We start from the raw sequence: 27,803 nt of genomic DNA, 5'->3' as shown, positions 1-27,803 counted from the left end.
GAAACACGTGTTCGAATGGTCGTGGACATTGTTCCCGAACGGAGAAGCGACTCCGAGGGGACAACACGGAGCGCAGGTTCATTCCTTCCGTCCTTTCCGGAACATATTGGCAACACATGTTTCCGATTTCGGGGATGCACTTTGCTTCTGGCGAAAAAGGTGCGCAGCAAGGTGGTTATACAGCCCTCGGGGTCGTAAAAGGCAGGTTCAAAACCTTGTACCCGACAATTCGCCGAGGTTTGCTCGCGCCTCGTGCATTGCAGGTCTCCGCGAGGATACCGGAAACGAGACTGTCCATGGTTGACCAGATGTGAAATCGAAGAAGATAGTTCTCGTTCGTAACTAGACTACGGATGCCATTTATTGGAGAAACGATTAAGCTGTACCTTGTAATTGTATAAGAAATTAATAAGGATTTTAGTTTCGGTACTTTGGACCTTATAGAAACTTTAATAATGAGGAGGCGTTCTTCCTGGATTCCGATTTTCTTAAACTAAATCGGGTGTCATATTGAAGGGAGATCCTTTTCGTTGAAAGAGTAACCACTGTAAGATGTAGCTACTTGGAACAAAAATGAATTAGGTTTTTAGTTCATTTAGGACCTCAGAGAACCATTTATAGTAAGAAGAAATCCTCCTTGCATTCCAATTTCCGTGAACTAGTCTACAAAAAACTATACAATTTGTATAAACATCCGCGATCTATTCATAACTCTAAATCGTTTTCGAGAGTTCGTCAAGTTTTCGTTACGAGCGGTCATTATTCTTGACTTAGCCTGGACATGGAATTTCTTATAGAATTCTGTAATATTTTTTACATAATTATGTCTAAAGTACCCTTTAACTCTATTATGATTTCCAAAAGATGGTTTTCTAAAACCATTATTTCCGAAACTGATAAGTGCCAACGAATTTGCTTTACGACATTTAAAAACAGGACGAAATAACAAAGAAATACATTTTCAAATAATCAAATCAACATGCATTAAAGCGTCCTTGCTTTATAGATTTGGGAATGGCCACTTTCATCTTCTCGAAACCTTTGGTGAAAGAAAGAAATTTTTCTTCCGTACATTGAATATCATCTCCTATTCATCGCACACTTTGAAAAGAGCCTATACATGTATCATCTCACTCCTTTCAAAATCCTAAATTTGTGATACTTCTATCTGACCAACGTGACAATCAACACGTGAATTCCTTCTTTTACAAAAACATACCACAAAAGTGGAAATATTTCCTAAAAAGAAACTCGAAAGACAGCGGATAGAGAGTATTATATCTTGATAAAGTCTCCAAGAACAATCCCCGATTGACGTTTGGGGAGGAGAAATAAATCGGGTTACGTAATGAGAAGCAACCCTTTCGGCAATTATCAAGCCCGCCACCCTGCTGTCACCCAACGAACGCAAAAGTTTCGAGGGTTCGAGTTCCGAGGAGTTCGAAAATTCCCAGGCTTCGAGAGCCCAGTGCCATTGGCCGTGCGGCGGTAAACTAACTACGGCCGCGAAAACCGACGGGGATAGGAGGTATAGAAGAGGGGAAGAGAGGAGGAAGGCTATAGTATTATCCTATGGTGGCTCGTCAACGGGAACAGTAGAGCCACCAGCAATCGCCCTTGCTTTCGATTTTGGCCACCCGCCGACACGTTGTATACGACCGGTCCGGCACGACCGTCATTCGGATCACTTGGGCTTTCCCCAGCCAGCCTTAGCGGGAGTATACTACACTGGGTTCTCTGTCTCCTTCGTCCTTAGACTACTTTCTCGTTTCCCGCAAACCCCGTCAACCTATCCTTCTTCTCACAATTCTCCTTTTCTCTCTTTCTACGTGTCGGGTGTTCAGGGACGAGGAAGCTCACACAGACAGACAGTTTGCACGTGAGTGTGTCAGAGGGGTCTTTCGACTGACCCTGCTCCAAGGGTGGAGCTTAAAATAAGGGTGGTACCTCCACCAGCCGCTCACCTACCCCATCGGGAAACCAGCATTGGGGGGATGAGATGGAAGCGAAGGAATAACCGTGGGTAGGAGGAGACGACACCGCCGCCAGAACGAAACAGAGAGAACGACCGAAAACCCCTGACACGAGGTGTCTACCCCCGAAGCGTTAGAGCATCGTGCGCCGTTGCACTAGTCGTAATTTAAGTGCGACAGACACCGGTCGTTCTGTGTGTACGTATACGTGTGCTTCTTGCTGGTTCCAAGGTTCCAACTCGGTCGATTCTCAAGGTCGTGACAGGAATCGAAATCTCGAGATTACATACACACACCTATATATGGTTTTATGTCCGCATCCACGTTTCCGGAAGTCGACTGGTGTTCCGCTTGGTGACTGATCGTCCGATGGGATGACGTGTGCGCGCGAGATCTGAGAGAAGTGTACCTCGACGAAGACTCCGTGAACAGTTTCGATGGTTAAAGACACGTGATCGAAGAGGAAAAAATATGTTACGTGGATAACGGTGTGTTTTGCCTGGTGTAACCAAAGTGTCGTCGAGGTTTCATCGGCATATGATAATCGCGGGCTCGCTGGATCGAATTCGAGCGCGTCCAACCACGAGATAGAAGATGGCGCCCATGGTCGAGAATCATGGTCGTACGATTATTTTAGGAAGTGATCCTTATATCGGTAGCTGGAGGCGCAAACAGGCACAGAAAGGTACCAGAATTTTTCTTTTCTGACAGTGTGCGTCGATTCGCGGATATTTTCACGGTACTTTTTCTAGGATGTGTAGTTCGATGTTTGTTTATACCGGAATCACGAATGTTGAGTTGGAAAACTTCTGCACGCACAGTACGAAAATACTTTTTCCGATCGTGTGTCCGATTCTATTGTACGCTCATGATTTTCTTGGACCTGTTCCGTATGCAGTCACGAGACTGTAGAAAGTTTCACGGGACTTCTTTTGTATAGGCGGAGAACAAACGAACTTTTTCAGTGTGCATTCTTGGAATATCGAAAATAGATGTAACCGAGCGATCCGTACGACGTCACGCGTGTTAACGTTTGTAAAGAGGTTCTGGGTATCGCTTCAATAACACCACGAAGTCTTGTACCGGTTCTCCATGTTCTTTAGTTCCCATTCTTACCGCCACCGTATGGCTAGAAGCAAATTAAAACCAAGAGACCCCCAAGTTCTGGTCGGGTGTAATCTACGATCAGGCAACTTTTGCTTGATACAAAAGTTTACGAAACACCATTTTTCTTCTTTTTTTTTTGTTCGACTCTCGAACAAAGATCGAATATAATTTACTCGAAAGTGAAGAATCTTCTCGTTTGCCTCGTGGAATGGTTCCGTGAACGAGTCGCTAGGAATCGGTTGGCTGAAACGACGGAGCAGGAAAAAAATGCATTATTCAAGCGAATTTCCATCCGTGAGAAGTCTCGGTAGATGGGTAGCTACGTCGTTAGGTTGCTCTCTTGCCGGGCGTTTTAATGACGGTTTGCTCCCTTTTCGACGCTCTGCCATCGATTGCGATATTAGCAACGTTGCTCGTTAAATTTATTTCGATACGACATCGCGCGCGAAATCGTTCCTTTTTTGTTTTTTCTTTTTAAATTCCTGTATATATTGTTTGCACACGATCGAACACTAGCTTGAAGATAACGAATTACACTCGTGACGAAGATTGCCCTTCGAATGTTCCTATACACATGAATTTTATTCGTTACGTCCACTTGAATCAGCAAATCATTGTTTGTGTTATGTGTACAATAGAAAACAATTAAATTTTTTCTTTTTACAACTCAGTAAAAATCATGAAAAGGTTCATTTCCAAACCCCTATCTATTGTACGTAGTAAATAGTCGTTGAATTAAATTCAGGCAGGATCGTAATCGAGAGGGTTATCAATGTTAAGAAGGCAAGACAGAAGAAAAAAAATGTTGTAAGTGGTATAGGTGTTAATGTGGCAGGACCGTGTCCTACTTTCGAAGAGTCCCAACTGGTAGACAACTGAAGAAGCAATTAGTGAGTTCTCGTGTTACCGTCCCTTTTTTTGTAGGACACTCCTAATCCTCTCCTTCTCTTTCGTCTCGTTAAATTAAAGGGCGCGAACCAGAAGTGAAGTCAAACTTGGATATATCGACGCTAAGTTGGTGGTTTAGTTTCTTATTTATTTTTTTAACGTTTCGCTTGGTTTTCTGTTTCTTTCAGGCAGCAGCCTGTCAACTTCGGACACTCTAGATCTGAGCTCGCACAATCATCGCCTCAACAACAACTCGATCCACACCGCGTCCGGCCCGCAGGAAGTCGTGATGAAGGAGAAAAGCAAGAATGCGGCCCGTTGGCGGCGCGAGAACGAGAATCGAGAATTTTATGAGCTCGCGATGCTGTTGCCGCTTCCGATAGCGATCACCACGCAACTGGATAAGGCCAGCATTATTCGATTGACGACCAGTTACTTGAAGATACGAGCGGCGTTTCCACACGGTAACAAATTCATTATTCACTTTTCCGAAGAATGTTCGAAAACTCATGAACGTATTAACTCTTTCATTCTCACATTATCTAACAATTACGAAAAAGAATAACTCTTTTTTTGTATTTCCATCTAGCGTTTCCACACGGTAACAAATTCATTATTCACTTCTTCAAAGGATGTTCGAAAATCTATGAACGCATTAACTCTTTCATTTTCAAATTATCTAACAATTATGAGAAAGAATACTTTTGTTTGTATTTGTATGTAACGTTTCCATTTCAATGTAATAACAATTCCATTATTCACTTCTGCGATGGATGACCGAACATTCAAGAACGTGTTAACCCTTTCATTCTTAAATCATCTAAAAATTAAGAAAAAGGATATTTTTCATGTATACATTATAAGTTTTTATTGGACTTAAGAAAACTAATGTCTTATTTAACCGAGAAACTTTTAAATGTATATTAAAATTTACGTCCTGTCGTCTATACAAGATTAGAAGAAACTATTATATACTAACAGATATTAAAAAAAACACGATACTAATATTTTATTTCGTCATTTGTAATACGTAGGCTACAGTGGGAACGAAAGGGTTAAGTAGAATCAGCTAAAACAATCACTTCCTAATAGAACACATTTTAGTGATTCTGGCTAAACTCCATAAAGGAACGGATAATAGAAACTTTCTCTTTTTAATGCAAGAAAAAAGTAATAAACGCTATAAACGAAGAGGTTTCTTTAGCTTTAACGAAGTAACGGTAACATAATCATAAAAATAACCACCCGTGCTGAGAAAACGTAAATAACAAGTCGATTCGCTGAAATGGTGAAATCGATATTCTGTAAAGAAAATTAATAGCAGGGAGTCCCCCTTTTTTCCCCATTAATTGAACACCCCTTGGTAAACCGCCCAGACAACAAGAAACAAATCGATTGATTTTCCACGCGAACGAACAGGAGGAACGGGCGGCGTGCGACGGAACCCACGTGCCGGCAATAAACTTCACTTAGCGGTAAACGGATGAAACGGTATTCTTTATTAATTCAGGCACCGGACACTTACGCGCAAAGGGCAAATAGTATCGGATGAGATGGATGTGATTGCGCACTTAATGCATTGTTAGCCCCCGGTGCTTTGTAAGCAAAGCATGGGGGCTGTTATAGTGTTACAATAGCTTCTCCTCGTCTCGCCGCCCTTCTTACGACATCGGTGAATTGAATTTCAAGTGGCTGCATCCCTCTAGAATACGGCCGCGTCTCTTTATTCTTCTTTTTGTTGAAAAAAGGAAGGAACGAAAAAGAGACGCGGCGCCCTCGCCTCGCCGCGACCCTTTTAGGGGCGTCTTTTCCTCCCCGGGTGGAAAATTAACGGTGGGCGGGGTACAGGTAAACGGGCGTGAAATTCTTTCGACGTATCGAACAAACCACGAATATCAAATCACCGTCACAAAAATAATTAACACACTTGTATCGATCGGATTATCACAATGTGGAAATATCCTTTTATCTTCGAGTTTCAAAACTATACAGATTTCCTGGAAATATAAAAAAAGTATTTCCTATACATTGTTATGAACTGAATTGTGTATGAAAAAATATTTCTGTATGTGGCAGAATACAGATAAACGGGCGTGAAGTAATTCTTTCGACGTATCGATTAAACATGAATATCGAATCACCGTCACAAAATAATTACCACACTTCTATCGATCAGATTACCCAAATAGACTTATCATTTTATCTTCGTTCAAGCGTTCAAAACTATTCAGATTCCATGAAAATATAAAAAAATACTGTTTCCTATACATTGTTACGAAATGGATTGCTTATAAGAAAAAAAATTCTTGTCAATTGTAAAACAGGAAAGTAGAGTTATTAATTAATAGTTACCTTACTGCAAAATTAAAATACACTTCGTTCAGAAGGTAATGCAACGAATAAACAGAAAACCACGAGTACTCGTAACAATTGGAATTTGTGTACTCGACGATTCCCTGGATGTAATTGCAACGCGAAATGATAGATGTCCTATCGCGGCGTGCTAATCGAACGATTATTATGCAATCACGATCCCGTCGTATCTATTAGCAGCGTGGGCGTCGATAACCACTATATATCTGATAAAATTTAACGGAATAGCTGCGCGCTGCACGGTGGTACACAATGATCAAGCCATTTTCCGCGGAAATTCCGCGACGGCTGCAGAAAACACGCCCCTATAGCCTGCACACGCGCGCGTAGAGGTGTATTGTAATTAATGCGCGGACACGGAATACTTGGCTATAGGCTTAGTTACACGTTGAGTATGAAACACCGCTGGAAACATGTATATTGGATCATCGGGATAAGGAGACGCGTGTTACAATGTGTGCCATGCCCTCCAGACAAGACAATTTTCTTTCGGAGCTTGATACCCCGCGCGAAATTTCTCCGTTTTATTCGTAATATGGTGTACGGTGTGTCTAAAAAATTAACGGGACTGATTCTGTAAGAGTAGTTATTAATAACTCAAATAGTAATTAACATTACATACCTCAAAATTTCAATGTTCAATGCTCAAATGTTCAAAAAAGAAGTTTCTTTTTTTTTCAAAAAAGATCTATATTTATTTAGTATTAACCATGGAAAATTTGTTCCATGTCTTATTGTTCTCCGCATACTCCCGTCAATCTCGATCAAAAATAGAAGACAAAATTTACGAAAATTCCGAAATTCATGAAGATGTGAGAATATTGTCAGTGAATGATGACGTCATCGAAAAAGATTTCTATAATTCATAAAAACTTGTTCATTTGTCTACTTCTGTTTATATGTATACAGTTTATAAAATTAAAGATTTTTCATTGCATGGGATAAATAATTGAGACTTTCGTTTGAATTTCAAGAGATGAACGTTTGTGAAGGTTAGAAAAGGGCCGGTTGAGAACAATGTTTGCGGATAGACATAAATTATGTACAGTTTTTTTCCGGTTGCACTCCCGAAGATTGGTTCACCGTATTCGCAACCAAAAGTCTCACCGCGGCGAAATAATGTTTCAGGTTTTGGAGACGAATGGGGCGCCGTCCCGCCACCCATCAACCCCCTGGAAACTGCCATCAAGGAGCTCGGCAGTCATATATTGCAAGTAAGTACTCATCGTTCTCTATGTCGCGCCAACACGTGAATTACTACATCGAATTACATGTGCCACTTTAGAGAAAAAAAAATGCAACATTCACTGTATTTTTGGAATTTAAAAACTACCCCTCATCCGTCCCTCATTTTCCCAACTTCATTTGTCTTTCGATGTCAAATTGACACAGAGATAAAAAATTAATATAATAAGAAGATACATAGTCAAATTAGCAAATTCTTTAAAATAAAAATCACAAAGGCTCGGTTAAATTTACCTACACATAACAGAATCACATTATTTCTCAAGAGATAAATGTACCAAATTGACACAAGGGATGGATGAAAGTTGACATATTAAATATACGATCAGTATCCATGAGAAATATACCGAAGCATTTAATTCTTGCACTTTATAAATTCATAAAGAAATTCTCGGACAATTGTTTTAAGTTGTATATATGAACCACACGTTAGTGAATACGTTCATTATGATGTTTGATACGACCAACGATGTTTATAATGGTCGACGGTCCAGTGGTTGATTCGGCTATGTGTGAAAAATGGCCATAGAGGCACAATACAAAATTATTTTCAGCAATCGGTCCTGATCGAGCGGTTTCTCGTTTCAGACCCTGGACGGTTTCATATTCGTCGTGGCGCCCGACGGGAAAATTATGTACATAAGCGAAACGGCCAGCACGCACTTGGGACTAGCGCAGGTCGGAGATATCCCTTCATTCATTGAATAAGTAATCATTAATTTCACATCAGTGCACCAGATCGGGTCTTTTCAGATGAGGAAATATATAAAAACATGCATTTTCGTTTCCTATCCTCGTAACATCGAAAAAATATCTTATCGAGCTTTCGTCGATTATGTTCCGTCTGAAAAGAGCCGATGGAAAGAATTCCTGGTAAAAATACATTGCTCGCTGAAAAATTCCGAATCGCTCGTATTAAACGAACAGATAAAAAAACTACGATCATTTAAAAAGAAATCTGTCGTGGAATGTATATTTAATAAAAATCGACAGGTGATTCCAAACGTTTGGCTGAGCAGTGTATGTTACGCAAGAGTTTAATTATATTAGAAAGCCTTATGCTCAGAATTATTAGCTGTATCAATAAGTGATTCACTATAGTTCCAATACAGTGAAAATACATTTAATATTCAGAATATCTCACAAATTTTCTGTTTAGTCAAAACGACTCATGACGATGGGAACAAATAATGAATATTATTAAAATAGAGTAGATATTTGCATCATATCGAAACTAATACAAAGAATTCACAAAAATTGGTGGACTACTTATTGGTGCGCCTAATACATTTCGTGTTTGTCAGCTGTTCATTAGAATATTTGAATAGTATTCGCAAGGACAGTTTCCTGGAATGAATGTTCATTTAATAAAATCTATGGGTCGAATATACACGCGTGAATTGTCGTATCTGTAAGTGACAAAATCAAAAGCAGTTATATATGCCTGTAGTGATTGTGAAACTGGTGTAACTGAAAAAAACCTAAAATATTGAATTTTTTCCTTATTATGATTGCATCGATTTATATTTCAATATTATGAAAGTATTTTCGAAACGTAAAAATACACGACTCACGGCCACTTTCATAATCACTGACGCATATACAGACTCGATGTTAATGATATTTCATGCGAATCCGGAATCCACTGACGGAAAATGTTGATTGGTGCAGGTGGAGTTAACGGGGAACAACATTCTCGAGTACATCTATCCTGATGACCACAAAGAGCTGGCTTCGGTTTTGTCGCTTCCGCAGGGCCCAGTGGGACTGTCGGGCTTCACTTTACCGCCGCCGAACTCGCGAGGCGAGATCGACCTGGAACGTGCCTTCACTCTGAGGATGAAATGCATCCTGGCGAAGAGGAACGCAGGCCTAGTCACGGAAGGATACAAGGTAACGTAACGAAATCACGGGCACACTGAACATTTCAGAACTCCAGATCGAAAATCATCGTGGTTAAACATACAATCCCTGGCCAAAAGATTACGGCCATTCATAATTTTCCAAGTTTTTCGCGGTAATCGTAGAATTAACACTAGAACTACCAAGCAAGTAAAAATGTCAATATCTCATTTTCTCAGATCTTTTGCACCGTTTATGATGATATGAAAATGAAGAAATTAGGTAATTTCTAAATTTCTAAATTTTCAAAAGTTTTTCACGTTCATCCACCGATCGAAGCAAATATGCGTTTATATATTTTGTAATAGACTATGCACGCTACAACGCTGGTAGTTTTAGTATTAGCAACTAAGTTTTTTCGTGGATTATTAGTAGACAGCAGAAGTTTATGCAAATTCACAATTTCAAATGCCAATATATAAAAATTAAAATGGGACAGAATTTTGAATTTTGTACTTAGCTGCGTTAACAATACCACATAAATAATATTAAATTTTACTAGAACCTTGATTATATTGAATTTTCAAAGCTTTAAGGCATTATAAATGGATAAATATCATAATTATTAGACACTCCTCTTCGGATCACTCTCAACAGGGGTGCTTGAATCGACGTTAAAGTAATTAAATATATACTTTTGTATAGAAAAAAAATAAGAATGAATAATTACATACTTTCTATACTTATAAAGAAACGACGCCCGGTTATCCGCCAAAATGAAAATATGCGACCAATTATGGGTTTATTGGCATTCGTGAATTGCACAATATCCGTGGCAAACAAGCCTGTTAAAGGCATCCCCGGATGGACCGGAAGAGAAAAGCCGATCGATGATTAGCATAACGCCCGGGCTGCTTGCACAGGAAATCATAAAACGAATAAAAATTCAAATGCTAAATAAAAGATAAGGAACGGCGAGCTAAGTAGGGACGGCATTGTCCTGGTCACGCGCGACTCGAAAAGAATACGGCCACCAGGTAGATGCGCGCTGCTCAAATTCACTCCGTTGCATCCTTTCTGGTGCAATAAAAACATTGGCCACTGTTGTGTCTCATATCCGAAATTCATTTTTAACCGATTTACAAAACACTTCTTTTTGAGGAAACTTTTATTTTTGCGTATTCTATTATGCCCTTTGATTTGCTCGAATTGCAATGTCCCTGCATTTCAAATATCCCTTTATCCTCGAATGATTTCATAAAACAAATAATGGTTTCGTTCAATTAACACTCGTTAATTATATACCAAATCGTTTCATCAGAATAGATCCTCGAATAAAACGTGACATAGAAGGTACCCTAAAAGAAGCATCATAAACATATGTCCAATTCAGCCTTGTACCAATATCGCGAATAAAAGAAAATCCATCGTTAATTATTCGAGCAGCCTGGTACAAATTCATTTCCTCCTCGAATCGGTGAGCCCGCAAGGTTGCAAAGACGATTATTATTCCACGAGTCATTCCAATTACTTCCATCAATCCGCTTAAGTCCACCGAAACGACCGGTTCCAGATTCCAACGACACTTGCTAATCTCGATTTACGATCGTTAACATCGGCTTGATTTACCAAAATCGGGAAAACCCATCCCCCTCTCCCGGGGCCGTTTCTGCGGATTGGGATCGCTGGTTCGGAGCAAATGTTCGACATATGCTCGAACAATAACGACGGTCATTGCTGCTTAAGGCCGCAAAAGGGTGGTGGACGGTGTGTATCCTGGTGGGTGTCGGGTAATCGAAAGGGACCTGTGCGACACTTTGCACTTGCCGAGCAAAAGGAGAGACAGCCCTCGAGAAGGAAAATGTTTGGCAAATAGCTCGTTCAAGCCCGACAGTGCCTATGATGACCGTGGCTCTCGACAAAATCGTACACAGAAGAGACCCCAATAGGCGTTGAGCGAAGTCATGAATGCAACCCCTGTAAGCTGTTAGGCGAGCGCCCCCAAGGCGGGGGCAGGGGGGCTTGGGGAACCGAGCCAGCTTTTTGTATGGCACTTAGAGACGCACAAAGACCGAACCGGTAGTTGGCTTATCTTTGTGGAAGTGCTAGCACACGCGTTTCGTCGATTTACACACGGATTCACGTGTGCCACGGACAGAGACCGGGTCGACGATTCCGTCTTTGGAACGACAAAGGGACTTTAAAACTCGTAAGGGGGATTACAATAGAAACGAAGAAATGACTTGCTATGCTCGTTTCCGCGGGCTTTATGTATCTGTAACAATTAAGCCAGATTTACATTGACGGGCAAAGGTACGGTTAGATCACGATCAGTCTGAATTTAAATTATATCTATCTCATTGGATTATGTGTGAGCGATAAAGACAAGCTGTCTGATTAAACGTGTGATCTGACCGTATTGTGACTGCTTGTGTGAATCTGGCTTTATAGATATCGTTCGAATTAGCGAAATGTTTATTAACGTACGATGATGATTCTGTTTCTTTTTAGATCTTGATAGAACCCTTAACTCATTTGGTTGCTGCAGATAACTAATTGTGACCGATGCTACAAACAGCAAATTTTTCGTTAGCGATAACGACTGCAGAAAATGTCAAGCTACACGATAACAAGGCACCTTCAATATTTAATTTACAAGTATTATTTTGTTAGACGGAGTAAATGTTATGATAAGCAACAATTTGTCTCAAGATCATATTTTTCGAAATTTCAAGGTCATCGATGTTTGTTTAAATGAGACTACATATTTATAATAGTTGAGATCAAGACAAATCCAATGACCTATAATAGTCTGACCTTCATGTGAGCTTGAGTACGAAAAATCCACAAATGTGTGAGAGTGGATTTAAATAATAAAATAACTAGGATAGAGGGATTGAAGCATAAAAACGTATCGAAGTTGTTATTAAAATAAATTTTGCTGCAAATCAAAAGCAATATAATATGCACTTTTTAGTGGTCATTATGGAGAATAAAACACCAAGTTTTGTTAGGGGACAATATCGGTTAAACGGCTACAGACGCCAAGAACATACTCTGAACGAACTTTCAAAACGCCTATAGCAGAGTTAGGCAAAATGTAATCCAATTACAATTCCATTGCAATTTTACAATTACATTGTAAATTTTATTATAAATTTAGTATAATTAATTACAATGTCCTTGTAATTGTCTTGCAATTACATTGTAATTGTGATTTGGATTCTGTAATTTAGATTATATTTTGCCCAACTCAACAATATAGGTGCCAATACCAACGAAAGGGTTGATAAAGGTAGTAGGTGTCCGTGTGATTCAATTTTTTCTGAATCACCTCTTCAAAACCAATGGCAAAATCAATAGAATATACATAGTTCATATCTCTTTAGTATCCTTTTCCGCCAAGTAACGAATAAATTCTTCTAAAGTCTGGCAGAAAGTGTTAACAAAACAGTGCCTGAAAGATTCTAAATATCCTTTGTTTCCTCAGCGAAAAAATAATGGAATGGTACCGCGCCGCTGAAGCTTCGCTCGGCCATCTTTTCGGGACGAGCGGGCGCGTCGCTCTTGAGCCCGTTTCCAGAGTGAAATCGAGCGTAGGTCGCGAGCAGCACCCTTCCCTCGAAATTATTATCCTTTATCACGAGGTCCCGCGCGGCACCCTCATCGTGTTCCCGTACTCGCGCGCGTTGCATGGGAATTGCATACGGTAGACGGGATATGCAACGCGGGCATACGAATAAGCCTATTTGCTTCACAAATTCGCATGGCGCACTCGAGACGCAACGGCTGGTAGAAGAGAGAGAGAGAGAGAGAGTGAGCTGAACGAGGCTTTTTTTCGTTTCATCGGCCATTTAATTAAGCAGGAATTGTTAATTTGCCCAGGGAGGCTGGATCGTTCCACGCGAAAATCCGCACTTCAGCCCCGGCGAACCCGTCGTTCCTCGAGTGTCGCACTTATGCTCTATCAGGATTCCGAAATAACGTTCCGAATAATCGCGTGCACACATGTGTAATTAACGATAAGTCGCCGTGTCGAGTGTACACGCCCCTTCAATCACGACGCTTCGTTTGATTATCGCCTACCTTCTCCCATGGTAAGACGACCTTTTAATTGTCCCTCTGGTCTTCGATTGATTTTTCATTACGTAATGAGGTATGAGGAACGGGATATCCGAACGCTGATTGTATTTCAATGATTCCTATTATGATCGGTGAAACCGTGAAAAATTAACCCTTTCAGACCTGAATGTTCTTTTAAGTGTAAAAATATATATTTGATTACACATTTTTACTCGGTAGACTGTTTAGATGATATATATTTTTTTTTTTTTTTTTTGAATAAAGGTATGTTATTGACCTTTGAAGTTACTAGGCATACTGAAAACATTCAGAACATGAAAAAATTCAAATCTATAAGAAAAATATGTGTCTGCAACACACTGTACCTAAGGGTTTGTGAGAAATTGTGAAAAAAGTTCATGTACACATATGTAACCACCAGGTCTGAAAGAGTTAAAAAGCTGTGTTTATACTTGATGAAAAAGAGACTAACTTTTGGTTAACAGTTTGAACTACCAAAGCAGTCAGAATGATTGATTGGTTATACCCTTATAAGGATAATTAAAGTACATTTTCTCGGATCTTTTGCGATTGTCACTGCGATATACATAAATGAAGAAACTAGTTAATAAATTTCAAATGTTTGTCATGTTTATCGATCCCAATAGAAGTAGATATACGTTTATCGTCGGTAGTTCTAGTGTTAATTCTCGCCCAACTTTGCCAGGTCACTTTTAACCCATATTTCTTATCGAATGAAGTGTTACCAGATGATGCTTAGTATCTAAAATTTCAATATGGATCAAAAGTGACCTCAAACAGCTTATTTTTATTTTGGAGGGTTAATAAAACAACAAAAGTAACTGATAAAGCTCATTTTGGCTGAACCTTGTCCTCTCTCGTTACAGGTGATACACTGCTCCGGCTACCTGAGGTGCGTGTTGGAAGGACCAGTCGGATCGGAGTACGAGGTCGGTGCCGAGAAGCAACTTCGGAATGTTGTATTAGTAGCGCTCGGCCAATCCTTGCCGACACACTCGATAACGGAGGTGAAATTAAACCAGAACATGTTCATGTTCCGTGCATCGGTGGATCTGAAGCTAATATTCGTCGACACGAGGTAAGAAACGCCGAAGACTTCTTCTTTCGAGTGTAAGAGTAGGGGTGGGGTAGCGTAAACGCACCAATAAATGAACACTCAAGAGATTTTGTAGCTATTATAGTCGAATTTTAAATGATTAATATCTATACCTTTTTATAACTTATAGTTTTCAAGTTGAAAAATAGGAAAAATGCAATTAATTAAATTAAAAAAAATAAAAATACTAATTTTGCCAATAAATAAACAATACTAAGTAAACGAACATTTCTAACTAGAAAAAAATCAATTTCTTTAATCATTCGCTTATTTCAATAACGTAATTTACTCGTTTTCACATACAATGTTCATCCACTGATACATGTTCATTTACCGATGCATCCATCATACAGTAAATTTTCAATTAACACTCGAAACTTGGGACCCCTTTCGAGCAGTTATCGCAGAGGAACACGATTTCTGCACTTCATGAATTGCATTTTCGGTCGATCCTCCAGTACAGAATCCCCCTAAGTAGTGACAACGAAGCGGAAGCATTTAGCGTAGAGATCTCACCGACCAGATATCGAGAATTTACTGTATGCACTTTAACTGTTGTCTTGCCCTACGGGAGAGCCTCCACGAATCACGTTTATTTGCCCGTGTGGTGGATAAAGAACGAAAGAAAAAAAACGGGGGAATGAGACAATCGATATGGAAACGGAACTAGATTATTTCTGTCGGTGTAATTACGACGGCGGGTGTTGAATTGCGTCCGTCGATATTTCGACGCCGGAGGGACGAAGGGTCGCGCGCCCCGGCCATTAAAATCAGTTTCGTGTTACCACCGACCCGTTGGACGTTCTTTCTTTCTTTCTCTCTCTTTCGTTCGTTTTTTTTTTTTTTACATTCGCGTCAAATAAATATCCACCGTGGACAGGGTTATATCATGTGTACCGTAACCTCGTCGTGCGTGTACCACGCTTGGGAAATGAACACGTGGCGTATAAATACGAGGACCCACGAGCGCGTTGGAACGCAGGGATGAAATTTTATACCGTCCGCGCTCGCGAGCTCCCGGGGAAAATCGATTTCACCGATGACGGTTATGTAAACTCGGAATTCCACGGAGCTGCTTGTAAATACGAGGAAAAATGAGCGAGAGGAGGAATTGTGTTTGACTCTGTACCAAACGATGGTGGGGGGAGAAAACCCAACGATCGTTGTCATGTTTTTTTTTTCTTACCCTCGCCCGGGAATTGTTACAGGGTGACGCAAATGACCGGATACAACCCTCCCGATCTGATCGAGAAGACTCTGTATCAGTACGTGCACGCTAGCGACGGCTTTCACCTGAAATACAACCACGTAGTGTGTAAGTACCTTCGAGAAACTCGTTAATAAGTTACGTTGTGAGAATGTACAATCGTCTTTCGCTGTTGGAAAATCGAAAGTTGATGATTTCAGACTTTCATTTCCAAATATCTAAAACGTATACTACGTAGTACGTGATCTGAGAAAGGTGATTAATGTGTCAAGATCTCGATTTCAAGTGTATTAAGTGACTCTTCCAGAAAAGAATATATTACTCTTTCCAATATATTACCAATTCCAGGTCTCTATCTCTGATACAATAGCTTCATAATTTGTACTTAAAGACGGGGAATAAAAACAAAAGCAAACATAAAACTCGCGATGCACACCGTCGAGTCTACATAACACTTTAATATTTTCCAAAAAAAAGTACATGTTAGAAATGTAAAATTGACCTTCAAATTCGAGTTACAATCAGAAAAGCACCAAGAGTACAGAGCTGATTTCCTAATGACTGCAAGAGCAGAAGATATTCACTTCAACGGCTCTTTTCCCGAAAAGTTGTTTTCCAGCCACCCTTTAATAGTTCAGGTCGCATATACTGCAAAAAAAAAAAGTGAAAGGATCGGAGTTTCGCGAGTGAAAAATAATGTTAACGAGGAAGCGGTATGTAGGTGTCGGCCGGAAATAGGCCCTATGTTCCCCGATGCCGTCCGAGAGAGAGCGGTCTCGGAGGCGTCGACGTGGTATCCGAGTGCTCGAAGAAGAGGCTCTCTCGCAAGGCCAGAAGCAGCTGACGCTGCTTAACTCGGCGACGCCCTCGCTGGGCGAAATATCCTTTGATCTTTCCTTTCCCTCATCCTCCGTAGCCGAGTTTTTGAGGAGAGGAGAAAGAGCCCAGCACACCACCGCCCAAGCACAACAGCACATTTCCCTTTTTCTTCTGTTTTTTTTTTTCCTCCGTCATCGTCGTCGCGAATGCGCGCGCCAACACGTTAAACTCTAAGTATGTGCATACATAGTACATACAGGGTGTACATTATTGATTGAACAATGCCACGGTACGGTGCTACGAGCAGAGAGTAAAAGAGAGGCTCCGCCACCGTGTACACCACGAGTGTCGGTGTGTGCGAGGGTGGATAGACGGATAGGGCAATGGAGGGGGTGGGTGGTGGTATAGGGGAGGGGGGACAGGAGAGGAGGAGGCTGTTACTGCTATCACTGTTTGAACAGACTCGCAGTTTCACGAGCGCAACTCGAAGGGAGCCTGACATAATGCCACTAATGTCTGCGCCTGCGGATTGCACGATCGACGTTAACGCCCCAAAAATTTTCTCTCTTGCCACGTACTCGGCTCACTTGCTTGTAATCTATGCTAAGATCTGAATCCCGAGTCCCTGAATTATTCTCGAACTTAAGGTTCCGTTTAACTCGCGGGATAAGACGGTTTTAAAACGGATCGTATCATATTATATAAATTATATCACGCAGTTTAAGCCAGAACTTGGCCAAGAAGGAATAAATTTAGGGAACCTGTGCAAGGGGGTAGCCACAATAGTGGCGTTGTAATACTAAGGCTTTTATGAAAAGTAGTATATATAAATATACAATCTTAATACAGGCAGGAATTTTGCAAGGTAGTTATAAATCGAGGGAAAATAATTAGACCCCAAGAGGTGCCAGAATTAATAAAGAATATCAGTTTTCAACATTTTATGACGTAGCTCCCTCTTGCACTGAACCCCTTGATTATTTAAAGGGTCCTTTTCTCCGTCCTTCTAGGTGTAACAGAAATCGATTTCTCTTCAAGTCCAGTTTTTATAAGATATATACCAATGACAATGCTTGTCCATGCTTAAATACCTTCGTTTCTTCTGTGTTCGTAGTGATGAACAAGGGCCAAGTGGTGACCAAGTACTACAGGTTCCTGACGAAATCAGGCGGATGGGTGTGGGTGCAATCGTACTTCACGGTCGTCCATAACTCGAGAAGCTCCAGGCCCCTCTGTATCGTCTCCGTTAACCACGTGTTAACGGAACGAGAGTACAAGGATTTGGTGCTCAGTACCGAGCAGATATCCTCTTGCCCCAGTCCTGGGAACCCTACCACCACGTCCATGGAGACACCAACCGCTAGCGGAGGCGCGAATGATTTGGACAAACACAGCCTCAGCCCTCCCGCGTATCGGAACAGGACCAAGGAATCCCCTGATAATCATTACACGGATGTGACTGCTTATCCGAATCCAGAATACATTGGCTCAAACAATCACAATCATTATCTGCCGTCGCCTTACGCGACGCATGCGGTGAACGGGAACGCTCACGAGGATGGATCGTACTACAACCCTGATTTATTTTACCAATACGGAGGTAAGAAGACTTTTAATCGCAAGATTTCAATATTTCCAATACTACTGTAGAGGACCAGTAATTGAACACGTACCAGTGAATGAATATTATGTATGAAGACGAGTAAAATTAAGTTATTAACCCTTAAAGACATGGGCCGTGAATATGCCATTTCATATCACTAATCCCTCTATCGTAGTTGCTTTATTATTTAAATCCACTTTCATACATTTGTAAATTTTTTCGTACTCAATATCACACTATTATGGGGCATTGGATGATTTAAAAAATATCAATGACTTTGAAATTTCGAAAAATATGACTTGATAAAAATTGTTGCTTATCATAGTATTTGCTCTTTTTAACCAAATAATAGATTCCCCTCGCATTTTGTTGTATCTTCAAAAACAAATGAGATACTGAAGGTGGTCACGTTAAGTGGAACACCCTGTACACTTAGCGAGTTAATGCAATCATATTGTCTATCACACGACTCCAATTGCTTAAACACGACAAGTTACAGTAACGGTCCAACCTAGGCGATGATCCAAACTCAGAAACCTTTCCCTATGCGTATATCGTTATTCGACACCTTCAACCCCCTCGATGCCCTTCCATACAGAAATATTGAAATTTCGATATTTATTCCAGACATGCATCAAGACCCTCTTGCATCGGTCCAGCAGCAACCTGAATCGCAACATCAGCATCTACTACACCACGCCAGTTCCCTGACGAATTTACAGCAGCACAGCCCGCAAAATGCTCAGCAAGAACGTCAACATCCCCCTCATCTTCTCCATCATGCGACATCGTTGACGAGCCTACAACAGCAACAGCAGCACAGCCCCCAAAGTGTCCAACAGAAGAGACCTTACTCGACCTCGTCGAGTTCCTGCGGTAGCACGGACGCCATGGATAATCATTTACCGAGTCCGCTGAGTCTTCACTCTCTACCGCCCGTCTGTCATCCCCAGCACCGACACCATATGCCTGACCCCGCGATCTCGAGCTTGAACGAAGGCGTGATCATGTATCCGAATTGCGGTTTCAACAACAACGACACATACAACCCTCCTGGTAGCCTACAACACCACGAACCACCGTATCCCCCGCATTCTGGGCACCATAACACGAACAATAATCCCGTGAAGCATACCCATCATCACGTGGAACCAACCGCGGCGGGTTACACAAGCGTGATAGTCGATTCCCAGCAGATTCGTGACGCGACTGGACACACGAATAATCGTCGAAATAACCTGGAGAATCGTTTGAACGTCGATGATTGTCCTGATCTCGGGGTCGAGACGCAACAATACGGTAACGTGATCGAGCCACAAGACGGTGGACAGGTGCATCAGGTGAGTGCCGGTTTGAGGACGTACACGCCAGTGGCCCCTGTTGCTTACGTGACTCCGTACAATCATTTGTGTCGGGGGATGAGGGTGGAATGAGTAAACGAGGTGCGTCGATCGTGTCGGATGAAGGGAGATGTTTGACTTCTGAGAAGTTCTCGCGGGATAGTGAATCGATCTATGGGGTCGAGTTCTATGAGAAAGTGGCCGTTATTAAGGATGGACGTACAGTCGACGTATTAGATGTATCAACGAGTAATCTTCTTTCCCTGAATTTAGCGATTATTCTGATGTCTGACTCTGTATTATTGTAATTTCATTATCGAGTTGGTGCACCTAATACGTTGATGAAGTGGACAGCGTCTGAGAGTTATTTTCGGAGCAGAGAAGAGTGATTGACCACCTACGTTCTATATTGATCGATCGTCGTTAGATCTGTTGCGTATACTTTATTCACATATCATGGTACGTCGAGTTTTCGTTCGAAGCGTACCGAAGTTAACGAGCCTTGTGGTAACGTTACGATATAATGGTAATTATTTAAACATTGATAATGAGTTAGTATCGTGTGAAACATGTCCGCGAACAAGATTCGATTTCGGTTCACGATACGAACGATAAGCATATCCTTAAGCGTTGTTTTCGTAATTCGATCTGTTATTTATATCCTCGTGTGAGTATTTTATTACGGACGATATTCTCTAAATACGTCGTGTGAATTATCGTCGATTGCCTCCTAATATGCTTCGTATATTTAATTAGAATTTTCCATCGATATCGTCGCGGTTTTTCTTAATTTAAATAGAATCTACGTAGACGAAAGGCATAGTCGAGTTCGAATAGGCGATTCGAGTGGGATATTGTCGAATCCAGCCAAATTCGATCGTAGAGACGAATAATAATTCTCTGAAGAATCTCTCAAGCTCGACGGGTTAAGATTGCCGTGGAATTCACGCTGGACGTGATTAAACGAAATTCTGTTGCTATCGACGTGGACAAGGAAGTACCTGTCTGTTGAGTGACGTTAAGTAATGCGCAAAAGAAAGTGTGTTCTGTAGCAAACGAAAGTCTGCCAACAGGGTGAACCACGAAACGTGAAGAGCTTAAATTATTCTACCGATAGCTGTTCGATCGAACATTTTTTTAATTATTATAACATAATTCAAGAGGAGCTTTCAGATGATTGTCCTAAACTTTTTGCCACCCCTTTTTCTTCAGAATTTTCAAGCTCATCTTCAGGTTTTTTTTTATAGATAAACATATCATTTTTTTACGTCCATATTTTAGCGAATACTGAGACGAAATCGGCAAGCATCGTAACAAGTAATTTTTTGTCTTCTACACGAAAGAAACATTAAGACTATATCATTTCCCTTAACCTCTTCAAGGACAAATTATTAACCTCTTAAGGGATACTGGCACGTATGTGTCCGTTTAGTTTTTCTTTCATTGAAGCATCAATAGGATACTGTAATTAAATATTCACTAGGAAATTCCCTAACCAAAAAGGATATCCTACCGATTGGTTGATACGATCGAAGAATAAGAAAAATATTCTTTCTGGTCTTACTAAATTCGTCCTTGAAGAGGTTAAGACTCTTTTTCAGCTCTATCTATTTAAAATATATTTATGAATATTAATAACAATCAATTGGTAAGGTATCATTTTTTGCTATGTATTCAAACGATATTCAAAATGGCGGCGTCCATCAACTGCATGAGAATCCAAACAAATCTTCGATCGAACAGCTACCAGTAGAATAATCTAATTGTAAGCTGATCACGTTTCGTGGCTCATCCTGTGGTTTTACAAGCGTTGCTTCTGTAAATAAACAGGAAAAAAAAGAACGAAAATATCGGAAAATAACATCGAATTGTTTCTCAAGATGGCAGCGTAGCGCGATGTACATAATCGTAGGCCGTGTAAATGACGATAGTCGTCGTAGCGCTTAAGGACGTTGTACATATTCGATAATTCTATCATAGATCCGAAGACTGACCGGTGCTTGTGCCAACCGACCAAAGAAATTACACGCCATTCTTATCGGAACAGAAACAACAACAACAAAATCACACAAACGTGTGTGCGGACACGTTGTTATATTTTTATTCGAGCACGTTCAATGCTCGCGAAGGATCGAGATATCCTTCGAAATTCTTGTACATAAACGTATCCTGGACGTGTCTCTCCAGTACACTTAATCATCGAAGTATTTTATATAATAAACAAAAGTTTTAGTGACGTACGAAGCTAACCCGCGTGTATGATAAAACGTGTGTACACATTGTAATCTTAATTATTATTTATATCGGTGTAAATTGAGACGCGGTTACAATTCCGTAGAGTGGTTACGCCGCGTTGTACGATAATTAGACTTGTAAGCGATGTAAATATTGTAAAAGTATTGGCGCGCGCTGCATACCTGTGCGAGAAAAATATAGTCATATTTTCCTCTGACGAAATTCGGATCATTGCCATACTATGTTCATTGAAAAGATCCTCTTTTAGCCAAGTAGACCCATATTTTGGGAGTTGTTGAATCGGAATTGCTATCGAAAGAAAACCCACTTTTGGGAATAAACCAGTTGAACAGAAGGTTTTATTCAGAGAGAATAATGTTTGTTCTCGATGTAATCGGGACAATTCTTAAATTTCTCTGAACAAATAGATATTTTGTTTCTTTCCATTTATAGAAAAGCAATTTCCAAGTTTTCTGACAAATTTATTTTCTCGGAAGCCGAAGTGATCAACTCTCCGTAAATTACGGAATATCAATAGTTATCAAACTTATGTTTTAAACAATTCATTATAATAATATTAATATACTGGTAAGTTAAATTCAAATAATCTGATTAATGTATTTAATTCCTCTACTTTGTATTTCGTGAAATTGATCAGATTGGCTCAATTATTATTTTTCGAGACACTAATCGAATCTTAAAACAAATCTCAAATTCCGTTCAACAAAAAATAATATGTAGTTAATCAAATGTATCGTGATTGTTTGGTGATTGTTGAATAGAGTCTTTCACTTGTTCGTCACTGACTCATCCGGGGCCAGTGCCTGTTAGAAATCATTCCGAGTAATTTTGCTAGTGAATGCTTTCTGAATGGTCTATTAATGTTTGCACTTTGAATACCTGCTTGTAGGCTATTCGACCGTCGCCGGTTTACAGGTGGTGGGATTTTCTATTCATCGGTGGGAATTCCCCATTACCTTCAATTTGTTCCCCCGCAGGTACCCGTGAAAAGCAGATAGCGTTACCGAGAGTGCCGAAACAAATTTCCTCCCCACTAAATTATGGAGATTAAGCCGATACATATGGGCGCGTCGAAAGTATTCCCCCTCTGTTATCCTGATCAGGCCCGTTACACGATTTACATCTCTCCTAAAACCACTAAATTCCTTCGACAAATATATTTCGAAACCTTATTTAACATGGAAAAATGAAATTTTTCTGTTGTCATCTCAGAAATAATCGTTCGATAATAGTCGCGTCTTCGTGAAATTGTTAACATGTTATTAAGCTTAAATATTCACAAATATCAAAGATAAATATTGATAAGGATGATATTTATAAGGCGCGGAATCAATCAAAGGGACAAAAATAGAATAATAACGAAATTTTCGTTGTGGCAACACGATGAATTAGGTATAATAATGGATTGCAATTTTTTTACAACGTTCCAGAGATTTTACACACGGAAGATTCGAAAATGTTTATCTGTAGAACTAAGAATAAATTTGTGAAGATAATCTAATGTCTAGAATTTTTGTGTTCTATTGGGTCGTCCGAAAACTTCGTAACGTTTCGAGCACAATGTCTTTGTTATATTTTTACTGGACGAAGGAAAAATCGTTTTGTAAATATATACTATTCTCTAGGCAGGAGTTGTATGTATTTGCTATATAAGTTATTCGTCGTTATTGTTTTTCTTTCTGAGAGGAATACCAACAAGACGTATAAATAATCACAAAGTTCATTTTCAATATGCCCTGTCAAACTTGGATAATTACACAACTTCAGCTGGAAGATTTTATAACATCTACCAAATTAATTAGCCTTTGCCCTATCTGATAATTATTCCTTAAATCACTACAATATTCTGTATCAAGAGAGAACGTCTTGAAGGATTGAAGAGTTTTTTAGCCAGTACGATCGAAGTTATATATAACTGATACAACGAAATTCATTAAAAAATGGAAAGAAATTGTATAAGAAGTAGTAAATAAGAATATGATATAAATTAAAAAATATAGATTGTAAGTCCGTCCTTAAAAACGCTACGAACTTTTCGGTCGACCCAGTACAATATCTTCGGTGCTTATGTACCGTAAAATAATACTACGCGTTAATTAATAAAAGTAAATCATCCAGTGAGTAAGTAATGTGATCAGAGTGTGTCGAGTAACTCGACAGCGTGTACAACAATAGCAAAATCGTACGAAGACATACCGCACAGGACAAATCGTTTGGTTAACCTGGCGACAAAAGCGTAACGGAGGATCACGTCCCAGCATCCGGTCCCGTCTCACCCTTCGACGAAACAGAAGAAAACAACGATCCTGTTTTTCCCCGTCGTTCGCCCAATTGTCACTAGGCCGGCACGAACAATAAATTAATTGCGCCTTGTGCGATTCTTGGGTTAGCTTTCGGTGGTCGCGTGCTTGTCAGCATGGGGTCGCTCATGAAGAGAGGCACGTGCCTCTTTATAATCGCCGTCAGCCTCGCTCCGCCATTAAACAGGACGTCTAAAAAGACAGGTTTCACGAGACGAGTGATCTCCTGCGAGCACAGTTCCACGATCCTCGTGATTCAAAGTCTCTTCGAACGACGAGGAAAACACTTTGATCCAAAGATCATTTCCAATATTTGTGAATTCTGAGGTTCAGCTCTCTTCAAGCATTTTCAATCATGATTGTGAAACAAGTTTTTGTTACGTGAACCAAAGATTGACAAAATTACTGTCTAGATACAAGAATATCGACTAAAGAATTTAAAAAGTGGACTGTCTGTGTATTATAAATATTGAAGAAGAGGCTCCTGATTTCAATTATCGTAAGTTAGGGTAATTTTGACTCAGCCAGGGGTAATTTTGTCCCGAAATAAAAAAATTATCATTTTCGATTTTCCAGCTCATTTGCAGGTATCTTTTACGTGAAGATCAATTTAATTTAACAATTTTCAGACCTGCAAAATCGAAAACGATCATTTTCTGACATAGGACATAATTACCCTGACTGAATCAAAGTTACCCTAATTTACAATACGTATTAATATTTGTATATTATTGTTAACTATCAAACTCAATGAGAATAAATTTTGCAATTAAACGATCAACGCCGGCAGTTCGCAAGAAGCTTGGCAAGCGATCACGTGAATTGACTTCGTCCCGTTCGGATGGACGTGTGGACAGGTTTATGAATATACATACATCGTCGATGACGTTGGTGTGTAACGAGGACAGTGTCTAAGGGTGTTCAACGTTCACCGAGGGTTACTATTATCGGGCGTGTGTGACTGGAACGGCGATCGCCTCCCCCGGAGGAGGGCGAGAGCCGCGTGCGCCTCGTTAAATTCTTCGGCCGGTGAATGCGACCCAGCAGCCTACGATTCTGTGAAATTGTGCGATCATTCGTCGCGGGATGCACACACCGTTTGCCAACGGCCACGTCCGTGTTTCACATCGGGACGCAACCGACGATTAAGCCGACGAATCCTGTGAAGAGGAAATCGGACAACGGAGCTGCTGCTTTTTGACCCCTAATCTGGAATATCCTTACACTCTATGGGAGATGATTCCAGGAACTGAATACTCTCTTCTTCGAGTGAAATTGGGAGAAATTGACAGTAGAAAGAATTGAATGATTTAATCAGATCTCTCGAGTAACAAGTTCGGTGAAGAAACCGTGATCTTGTGTTTTTTTCTTCGAGACATTTCTGTAGGAGGTAGTTGTCCATAAATTGAATTTTCTTTCGATTAATCTTCGTATACGTTTTGTGCAAAGACAAGAAAATTTTATTAGCTTCTCTGTTTTATTTAATAAAAGCAGGAAACGTGATTGTATTTTGATATATTTACGGTATAAACTAACAGTGAGTATATCGATCTACTCATAGATGGATTTTTTTTTTAGGATTAGACAGATTGAGCTTCTTAATGACACGTGCAATGCATTTTATTATGTTTTACGAACAGGACGAAAGATCAACATTCTATGGCGCGACTGGATGCTGAAAGAACAACATATGTCCCGTGCCACGGTTTATGAGCGGCAGAGCGAAACTATCCGTAATCCCGTCCGATTAGGAACATAAACGGAGATCCGCAGGGTGCGGTTAAGCTAAACACTCGACAAGTTGCGTGTGCAATGGAAACACTTAAGTATATCTACATAGGGGAGAAGGATATTCGCTTATTATCATGGGGACTCGAACAATTTTCTTTCAGGCTTTAGGACCTTTGCGATTTAAAGGAAAATCTGTGCTACCTAAACAATACTCACCCTTATCTCCCGAACATTCTACGTCATCTTTGTCGAACAAAATATTAAGAGAATATGTATCTTAAAATTGTGTTATCGCTTTCTTAACCCTTTCCGGTCATAGGATTCCATTTTAAATCATTAATTTACATAGCATTTATAACTGATTATGAGCTTGAAGATTCAATATGGCATAGTATCATACAGTTTAATCTTCTCAGGTTAGATATCTACATTCTTGAAAATAATACTTAGGAATTGTTTATTGACATTTCCTTTTTCTTGTCTATTTCATTTTTTGTTTAATTCTCCTATTTTTCCGACATCCAATAACTTTATGCAAAAAACATGTTTCTTTTTTGTTTCGAAAAGAATAATTCAGGTCGGAAAACGTTAAAAATTGAACTCATTCTGAAGAAGCATTATCGTAGAATACAACGAACAGGTAACCCAAATTCTACGATGACCGCAACAGCCCGATAAAAATTCCTGACAATGTGACGCATGCAAAATCTCTGGAATGTTTTCCTAGAGATGTTTCTCGGAGCATGGTATCCGAACGATCCTGTACGCTACCGGTCACGGATAGTTCCACGCACACGAGGTGGTTTGCCGCGGTGTTCCGTGTGTATACGCGTATCATAAACCTGGCATGTAGAGGCCAGGTGGCGTGCTTTCGCGGGATAAGTATACGTGCACGAACACACACGAGGATCCCCCTTGCATATACGCACCACGTAGAGAACGGTGGTACATACGTACGGGGGATGGGCCTGTGCGCAATCAAGGCGAAGGGGTGCTTTAGCAGATTCGCCCCGCGGTAACCAGGGCAACGGCACGTAACGCCGCCCACAACCCTCAGGCTGTCTTGTCCGATGTGTTTGCTCGATGATTTTATACCAATTACGGCCTATCCCCATGCTATTGCCTACTCCCCGTGGCATCGTCTGTATCCCTACCCCAAACGGGGTCCTCATCGCCACCCACTCCGACGATGTTGCGTTGTATCGGGCCGGAAGATGCTCCACTTCCGCCTCTAAAAGCGACCCGCAACGGTACCTGGCCACAAACGCACCGATTTCTACCGGTCGTGTGTGTGTGTGTGTGTGTGCTCTCGTTGTGAGTAGCTCGGTACCCCCATTACTAACCTGATGTGTAGACGACGAAGACGTTATCACATTTCACCTTCATCTTCAACGACTTTCGTCGTTACCCCTCTAGCAACTAGCGATTTTTCCTGGATAGTTTTCATGGTCCTTCAGCCACCACGCGGATTTCATTCATCGATTGTTCGTCTTGTGACTCGGGGATGGTGGATTTGAGAGCTCTGAGGTGTAGGACGCTGAGGTGGTGTTGAGTTTCAGGAGGTGATACCGGATAGCAAGGGAGCAGTTACTGGAACACACACGTCGTTTAGGAATTTAGTGAATGATAGCACGGTAAGACCCCCCGTTAAGGTTTAAAGTGATCAACTGAGCCATCGTCATCTTGAAATTAATACCATATGTGCGAAAGTAGAGTTTTATTTAATATAATCTTCGTGATTTTTCATCTTAACGAAAGAATATACATATATAGGGTATGCTTTCTTACTGTTCAGTCGCCATAAATGATTCTGATGAGTCGATCAATTGGATCGATTTCAAGGGGGCTGTAGGTATTTCATTTGAAGGAACTTCAACTGGAGTTTCACTATCATTCGCTATAAAAAAGTAACGAAGAGA

General features: G+C 40.5%; 1 protein-coding gene across 1 annotated transcript; it reads left to right on the top strand.

Annotated features, from left to right (window-relative positions):
- The first annotated feature begins 4,242 nt into the window (after window positions 1-4,242).
- LOC107185920 (single-minded homolog 2) lies at window positions 4,243-19,690 on the top strand. Its single transcript, XM_015573698.1, has 8 exons — window positions 4,243-4,432; window positions 7,470-7,555; window positions 8,175-8,264; window positions 9,258-9,479; window positions 14,399-14,610; window positions 15,837-15,943; window positions 17,769-18,254; window positions 18,885-19,690. The coding sequence occupies exons 1-8, from the start codon at window positions 4,258-4,260 to the stop codon at window positions 19,688-19,690; spliced, it is 2,184 nt and encodes a 727-aa protein (XP_015429184.1). The 5' UTR covers window positions 4,243-4,257.
- Window positions 19,691-27,803: the final 8,113 nt, after the last annotated feature.

This window comes from Dufourea novaeangliae, unplaced genomic scaffold, assembly GCF_001272555.1.
Source record: "Dufourea novaeangliae isolate 0120121106 unplaced genomic scaffold, ASM127255v1 scaffold14, whole genome shotgun sequence".
Classification (NCBI taxonomy): domain Eukaryota; kingdom Metazoa; phylum Arthropoda; class Insecta; order Hymenoptera; family Halictidae; genus Dufourea; species Dufourea novaeangliae.
This window is presented reverse-complemented; position numbering and strand designations above follow the sequence as displayed.